Source organism: Lycium barbarum, chromosome 5, assembly GCF_019175385.1.
Source record: "Lycium barbarum isolate Lr01 chromosome 5, ASM1917538v2, whole genome shotgun sequence".
NCBI lineage: Eukaryota > Viridiplantae > Streptophyta > Magnoliopsida > Solanales > Solanaceae > Lycium > Lycium barbarum.
The window spans coordinates 114,630,253-114,639,001 of NC_083341.1; the positions used below are offsets into that span (position 1 = coordinate 114,630,253).

At 32.4% G+C, this 8,749-nt stretch overlaps 1 protein-coding gene across 2 annotated transcripts; it reads right to left on the reverse strand.

Annotated features, from left to right (window-relative positions):
- Nucleotides 1–4,187: 4,187 nt before the first annotated feature.
- On the reverse strand, nt 4,188–8,501 carry LOC132641190 (protein terminal ear1-like). Of its 2 annotated transcripts, XM_060358087.1 has the most exons (6): nt 7,503–8,501; nt 6,428–7,169; nt 5,602–5,721; nt 5,371–5,512; nt 4,656–4,920; nt 4,188–4,495 (listed from the first exon to the last, which is right to left on the reverse strand). In XM_060358087.1, the coding sequence occupies exons 1-6, from the start codon at nt 8,203–8,205 to the stop codon at nt 4,440–4,442; spliced, it is 2,028 nt and encodes a 675-aa protein (XP_060214070.1). In that variant the 5' UTR covers nt 8,206–8,501; the 3' UTR covers nt 4,188–4,439. The 2 variants fall into 2 exon arrangements, with proteins under 2 accessions (XP_060214070.1, XP_060214069.1); XM_060358086.1 differs by having other exon boundaries at nt 4,188–4,920.
- Between the last annotated feature and the right edge of the window lie 248 nt (nt 8,502–8,749).

Consider the following 8,749-nt stretch of genomic DNA (forward strand, 5'->3'; position numbering starts at 1 on the left):
ACATAGCTTTCTTCCTCCATTGCTTTCCACAAAATTGAAATCTTTGTATGTGACTCTTGAATCTCTTTACCATTTTCAGTTTCAAGTTTCAAGCCCCAATCTCATTATCAGTATTTATTGTAAATGGCTTTACCTATAATCGATCTGAGTTCACCAGCAAGATAAATGATTACCCAGATTTCTAAATCCTCTATATAGCTGGGTCTTGTATGTTTTGTGTAAGTAGCATTTGAATCTTTGATTGACGCCAATTATATGTCCCTCGAAGCTCTCACCAGAGACTTGGCTAACAAACCATCAGGAGTATGCCTCCAGATTCAAAATGAACTAAATATCACAAAACTCACATTTCGAAGCTGTATAGACTCTCTAGAATGAAGAGTATATAGATAATCAACTTATCAATCCCTCATTATGGATGTGCAATTCTGAATGTTTCTCTAGTATTGATATCTCTTCAATAGAATGAGCCAAGCTAATACCACACATTGCCGAAATATCAATACCTGAGTTACAATATTAGTCATGCACTCCTTAGAAGCCTCAAGTCCTTGCAATCCGAAACCCTGAAATTTTAGACGAAGAGCAAAAGTTAAATACTTTTATTTTGATGGATAAAATTTAAAGATCACCCCAAAATAAGAGCATTACTGCGAATTGCCCTTGTGGAAAACCGAGCTTGAACAATAGTAATCCAGTCATTTACATGTTAAAATCAGGGGTTGACCCAAAGGACAGCCAGTGGGCTATAAAACAAACAAAAACAGTGTTGAAACTCACTGCCAATATATTTTGCTTTTACGGTATACTGCATGCATATTTACCTGGAAAGACCATTACATTCTGTATCCTTTTAGATGCTCTCTCTTCCTCGTGCCTTTGATCCTCCTTTAATTTTGTCCTTTTTTTACAGCCCTTTGACCTAGCTATTAATAAACACTTGTCATTTCTACACTTTGTCGACTCTTTCCAAATATATAGTCATTGCATCGCCACAATATTAGTAACTGCCTGTGTAAGAACTTGACAAACATTAAATAGTTTTTAAAATTAATTTGAAGAAAAAGAACATAACATCAAAATTTAAATTAACCAGTTACTATTATTAGATTTCAAATATATCAAACTGTATTAAATAATACATCAAGTACAGTAAATATTTTTAGACAATCCAAGAAAATGAAAAAGTATTATACTTGCTGAGATCCATATGAAATGATTTTTTATATAATCAAGAAGATATTAGCTTCTTTTTTTTTTGTTCAAATTTACCCTTATTTTGAATTTTTATATAACCAAGAATTCATATTAAATAAGTGCTCTTTCCGGCCACTTTACTTGTCGTGCTTACTAAAAATAGATGGTCCAAAATAGTTATCACTTAACAAAATCAAAATATAATTAACTTCTATATTCCACCTATACACTTACTCAGTAAATGTGGAGAGAGAAATTAATGTGGTGAAAAAGAGATTTGTATTAAATTGAGATGAAAGAATAAATAAGGATGATTTAGGAGAATTATCCTTTTAGTTAATGTTTTCTTAAGGGGCGTGCAAAAAAAATGACAAGTAAATTGGACAAGAAGGAGTATAATATTTTAGAGCCAACTATGTTTCCAATGCTTCATTAACAGCTAATTTCAATCATCTAATATTCCAAATTCCAATATGTATTATGCCAATTTAGAAAAGATAAATTTTAATTGAGGATAATTTAGTGAAGCATCTCTTACTTTCTAGGGGTGGGTGAATTTCGGGTGTGCTTAAACTAAAAACGCCGTATAATATGAAGCAAAGGGAGTATAAATTAAGACGAAAAGGAGTATTTAGACTAACACAAACAATAAGGTGTACAAGGAAATGATTCTTATTCTCCCCCATATTCTCTCTTGTCTTGATGTCATACACGATTTCCATTACAACCATATATCATCCGTAATACCAGTAAATGATCGATACTCTTCTTCTCTTCCTTGTACGTAATTCTTTTTCTGCTTCAAGAATGGAGAAAGAACTTTTAATCAGATCACAATAAGTTTGATCACAATCCTATCATCACTTCATTAAACATGTTTAGAATGTGCATACTTTGAATGTGTTTTGATGGTGGCTAGGGAATTAACACACTTTAAAGGTTAATATCAATATCTACTTTAAGTGGAAAGAAAAGAACCACCGTAAATAGAAAAAATAGAAAGCAAGAAAAAAACAAAAGAGTATTTGAGAGAATTTTTTCGATGCCTTTTTCCACTTTATTGAACCCTTCTTTTTTCTTGTCCTTTTTCCTTAGCTGAGGAGAAAAGATTGTCCTTTCCAGGATAATTTTGATATCTTGTGTTTTGCTGACACTTATATTCGCTTCGCAAATTGCTTAAAGTTTTCCTTTGTTTAGCTTGTAATTTATTTTCTTTTTGTTACGTTGATGATTATCAGAAAGTTTATCAGAAAAAAAAACAAATGTCTCCATAAATATATGATCAATATATCCCCTAATCCAATGTCTCGTTATCAGATTAATTTTAGTACTGTTTGGATCTCTTGTAAAACTTATGCCATGTAAAAAACATTCCTTACTAATTTTATAATCCTGTTTGGATCTCTTGTAAAACTTATGCCATGTAAATAACATTCCTTAGTAATTTTATAGTCCCGTTTGGATCTATTGTAACAACATTCTGGAACCTGTTTTTTTTTTCTTTTTCTTTTTTGGATCGTTGAAACATGGAATATTGGGAGAATAACCGCTTTACTCACAAGTGAGTCATGAAGGACTTGATTTTAATTGAGGAGTTAGTAAATTGATTTATATGTATAGGAAGTGCTTGAAATAATTGATGGACTAACTAGATACACTTGTAAAATGTAAATAACGCTTTGGACTCACATTATGGCACTAAAACTAGGAAAATTAAACCACTCTGTAATTGTATTTTACCGTTTATATACAACTGTTCACTATTATTATTTTAAAGATCATCTGTAAGTAACTTATTTATATAAGTTTATGCACTACAATAGACATGGAATATAAAAGGAAATAAAGGGACAAGTGAACAATGATACTGGTTCTTAACTCCCTCTTTACTTTCAATTAATGCCAGATACATAAAGAGACAGTTTTATTATTTCCGATGAAGTAATAATTATTAGTCGTAGTAACATACAAACCCGAACAATTGATTAGATTAACAAAGAAAAAACAAACCATACACAATATCTCGGAAAAGAAAACCTACAGAAAGAATGAATTCTTTTAATGGAAAAGATTTTAGTCCTTTGATTTACAACGACAACCAATGTAACAAAGGGGAAGAGAACGCAAAAGAAAAAAAGAAATTATCCAATTAATAGCGAGAGAAATAACACATTTTTTTGGTTTTCACTTATTGGCCGGTACTAATTTAAACTAACGCCATAAGTAGTGGCAGAACCAAGATTTTCAGTAGGAGCCTCGAAAATATGAAGAAGTAAATATGCAAAGAAGAAGTCAAGAAGGTTAAGCATCTACAATATACGCATAAAAAAATAATTTTAATCTTTAAATATACAGTGTAATTTTTCGCCGAAAGGGTTAACTCCTGAAGCCTACCTAGCTCCGCCTCTAGCCGTAAGGCTCATTAAAGGTGGAGGCATCATATCTATCCCGCCACAACCCTTGTTTGTAATAGGGTTTGTAATATTAACAGAATTCAAGTAAAACTGTCATAGCAATAATATTTCCACAAGTTACTCAAAAAGTCATTACATATAAATATAAAATATAACTTTTGTTTACTTTATAAGTGTCTTTAAATCTATTATAATTAAATTAGTTATCATTTTTACCATTTCAATTTAAAGTTTTAAGTAACTTTATTACCTTTAAGATTACAAATCTCATCTTCCTTCCAAGTTATATGATTACTTCTTAGTGTAAATTATTTCTTGTACTGCATATAGCTTAAACTCCTTAACAATTTAATAATCACTATAAAATAATCTAATTGTGTTAAAACTTTTCTACAAAGCTGCATATAGAGAAATTAAACTCATTATAATTGACTGGAATCCTAAACCAAATGACAAATAGCCTCATAAAACATGCTGTGAAAAAAATTGCACCAATACATGGTAGCTTGAATTCAAATTAACCTAATGAAGAAAAACAAAACATGCACATTTATCCTTGGAAAAGAAAAACGAAAAAAGATTGAAATTTTTACTAGTTTTATAATATTTTAAACAAGATAAAAGACAAAACGTTCCAAAAGAGAAAAGAGCAACAATAGTAAAAAGAAATTACCAAATAGCTAAAAGCTAGAACTACACAGGTATGTTGGAGTGTGACTGAAAGGAAGGGATCTTTCCCCAAGGCAGATAAAAGAGATTTACACGCAAACCTATTGGGTGCAACCAAGCTGTGCTGTTTCTTTACTTCTCTTTCTTTTCTGCCAGTTTTCAGCAATGGAGAATGGTCGATTTAATGTCCACTTTCTTTTTTCTTCCACAGGGTTCTGTAAATAGAAGATCAGAAGCAAATCTTTTGGCTAAGACTTCAATTTTAATCAGCCAACATGCAGACGGAAGAAGAAAATGTTGAATCATTGCCAACATCGTAATTTTCACCAACACCAACGCCGCCGTTTATATTTCTTGTTTCATGGTCATCATTACCTGTATTGATAAAGTAGCCATTTTCATTATCTACAAGTATATCCACTTCCACAAGATCAGATGACTCTTCTTCTTGATCTTCTTCTCCTTTAGAGGAAGTGACGGCTGAGAGGAGTAATGGAGAGTTAATGCCACGTCCCACGATAGGATTAGGCTCAGTTAGTAACTTGCCATCTCGAGGTGGTGCGAATATCACTGGCATGTATTCCTCAGCTTCACATGGGAATTTTGAGTTCTTGAAATGCTCTTTCAATGCCTCTATTCCCTTCACAAAACACACAAAATTCAATTAGTGATACAAAAATCAATAATACAGGAATTATGAAGTCAGCATTTCTTGTTAAAATATTTGATATATTTTTTAGAATTAATAAACAATGCATAAGTACTTAAGATATGAATGCACTTTTAAAGCAAAATTAATATTCAAGTTTTTACCATTATAAGAATTACTAATTTTTATCATTTTAGTGTGTGTTAGTCCATTATTACTACCAGCGGCATTACTATTTCACAATCTTTTTTCAAAAATTATGCAGATAATATTTATAAAAAACGAAATAGTAACAATCAAACATTATACTACTAATAATGCTGAATTTATTAGGAAAGTTTAAATTCTTACTACTTCCAACAAAACAACCTTTAATAAGTGCAAGAGAAATATTTCAACTTGTATGATGATAATGGAAGAAAGGGGGAAACTGGAACATACTTGTAATCTAGCATAAGTAACTTGGCAAATTTTTCTGGAGTTGAAGACCTCCCAATTTTGAAGATGAAAAGCCTTGTAGAGTCTCAAAGTTGCCTCTGGTGAAGTCATGTTCACGAATCCATATCCCACGTTGCACTTGTTACTAACAAATACACATAATAATCATTAGTAAGAAAACAAAATTAAGGGATAAAAAATCAATCTTTTGAAGCTAATTATAAAAAAACCCACATGAAATCGATGGGAAGATAAACAAAATCATAAGAGGAATTTGGCTGATCATCGCCGTCGGCAATCTGCTCGTTACAGTGAATGCAGTGGTTGTCCAGCATGTTCAGCAGCAGCTTCTGACTGCACCAGACCCCAAATATATGTCAGTCAAATATACCAAATACCAACATTTATACTTTTTTTTCTATACCAAGGTCATTGAAAAATTAATTTCAACATAAAATATTGCTACATAAAATTTGGTCAGAGAGATTAAAAAACTAATCCTGGCTGCTTCATTAGCTTATGCAATGTTTAATTGACAGATCGACATCATGTGATACTGCTTTCGTCCTAATTTATGTGTAACTGTTACTTTCCGAAGGTTGATTTGAATAAACTTTGAAGCTTAAACTGAACTAAATCAATTTAATATTCTAAAAAACAAAAGTTGAATATTCAAAAACTGTACAAAAAGTGTCATAAGTTATGTTAATATGCTGAGAGAATAGGTAAAAAACTTATATAGTTTAAATCTTGAAAAGCAAAAAATATCATATAAATTGAGAGCCAAAATTATGTTAAACTAAAGTCATTGTAGTACTATATGAGATAAAATGTGGAAAAGAAAAAAAGCAATACAAAGATTAGTAAATTAAAAAAAAAGACCTTAAAATAGGTAATCCTTGGATAATATTCCTCTTTGTTACTTTATTTCCCCTACACTAGCCTATGTACTAAGACTTGGTTAATTAGATAAAGCGAAAACAAAGGAATCAGAATATAATATTAATACATAGGGAATAAAGTAAGAAAAGATTGAATTTTAGAGACAAAACGAATTAACCTGTACTTGTTGGGTATGTTCTTGATCATGACAGTAGTTCTGGAATCTAAGCAATTTGATTCCATAATCCCATCTTCGTTAATTAGAAAACGAGGATCATACCCTTTTACCTGCTTTGATGTGCAACTCTTCCATGGCCTATTAGTACTGCTCTTACCTTGTTGAAACATTTGATGTGGTTGCTTTGAAGGAGGAGAACTGCTACTACTTGCACTAATATTGTTACACTTTTTGGCATGATTTTTCTTCCCAGGCCTAACATTTGATGACACACACAAAGAAGCCAATGATTCTTGAACTGATGACCCACCACCTGAACTTTCACTTCCACTATATCCACCACTAGGGTTTCCTTTAAAGTAATTTGATTTCTGATTTTGAAATTGATGGGATTTTGAGGTATTGTTGTACACCCTTTGAGGTTTTCTATAGGAATGTGAGGGTGGAGTAATTGGAGGAGAATTAGTTGGTGACAAATTGTTATATCTGGATATTCTTGAAGAGTAATTGTTGTTGTTAAAATGACCATTGAATTTGTTAGGTGGTGAATATTGATGAGAACCTCTTGAGAATCTTCTGCTGTTATTTCCACCTGGCCTACTGAATTCAATCAACAATTGCTTCCCATTTAAATCATTGCCATTCATCTCCATTAGTGCCCTTGCTGCATCTCTAACATCATAAAACTCCACAAACCTTTGATGCCTCTTCATTGGTGTCTCCCTCAATTCCTTCACAGGCCCTATAAATTCAACAACAAAAAACACATAATCAAGAAGACCAAAAAATAAAAATAAAAAGTATTCGCCTACTACTATGGTAAGGCATGTCGAAAAAATTCAATAACAACTAAGGATCAAGCTCACAAAAGGCAGAGATGTGATAAATATTCGGGTTGATTTCTCGTATTCTTACTCAACTAATAGTCATTATCTCAGAAAGTCACATTTCTTTCTTGATTCCAACTTTCTTCGACAAATAAAGTCATTAGTTGAATGACAATATGAGAAATCTAATTAAAAAATATTCATGTAATATTAAAAACCAAAAAGGAAATTAAAAAAAGTGAGCATACCAAAAGCTTGAAAAATATCTCTAAGTGAACCAGTAGAAGTTTGAGGGTCCAAATTGAAAATCACAAGTGTCCCTTGATTATTGCCATCAGGAAGACCAGAAGTAACTGGAAAAGTAAACTGAGCCCAAACAGCTCTTCCATTAATAAGTCCACGCGCCGGTGGTGGGAGTGGTGTAAAAACAACAGAATTTTGCCCCAAATTAACACACTCATAATAATGCATCCTTAAACGCATTTGTTGTTGCATGTGTTGTTCTTGAATCTCCGTTAACGCTGTTTGCGCGTGTCTTAAATCATAGAAATGAACCGTTACAATCCCTTCTCTAACCCTTGTCATTTGTACTGCTCTAACATCACCAAATACCTCTAAATCTCTTCTAATAATAGATTCACTCACATCATTAGGTACCATACTTAATAACAAAGTTCTTGTAGACATTGAACTTGGTGGTGGCAAAACAGGCGTACGGACAGGTGGGTTTGTGCTAACATACGCCGGTGGAACATGGTACGATGAAACATCACCGTACGGTGGTAACGGTGGCGGTAAAGGTGGTGGTGCACATGAGTAAGGGTAGTAAAATTGATTATTAGCGAGTAAAGGTAAAGAATTGTTGTTATGGGGTTGATTAAATGGATATCTTGGTGTAAATTCTTGAGCTCTAGGATCAAGATTTCCATGAATCATACCATTGTCCTCCATTTTTTTATCAGCAAAGATGGGTTTTATTTTCTTGAATCTTTGAGATGGGGTCTCTCTAAAATTTGTTGAAAATCAGTATTGCACCTAATTATATGGTGGAAGGTACAGTAGACGTAATAGAAGAAGATCTCTCTAGACTTTTTTTTTTTTCTTGAGACATAAAAACAACAATTGCTTAGTCTATGTTTCTCTCTCTAGGGGTCTATGGTCTGAAGCAGAGTCTATACACTGGAGTCTCTAGAGTCTTGTCCATGTAACATGAGAGAGAGAGAGAGAGACAGAGAGAAATGAGAGACAAATTCAAGAATGTTAAAAAGAACAAATGAGACGACTAATGCACGACCATCTTTTCAACCAAATTTTGCTACAAATGTTTTGGGACTGTCAATGATACAATTGAAGTTACCTAAATGCCCCCATTTTTTTTATTAATTATACTCCCTCCATTTGATAGTAAGTGATTTTTTTAGATCATGTACCCCCCTTCCGAAATTGCTCGCTTTTAAAAAATTAGAAGTGTTTTTACTAACTTATCCCTAATTAA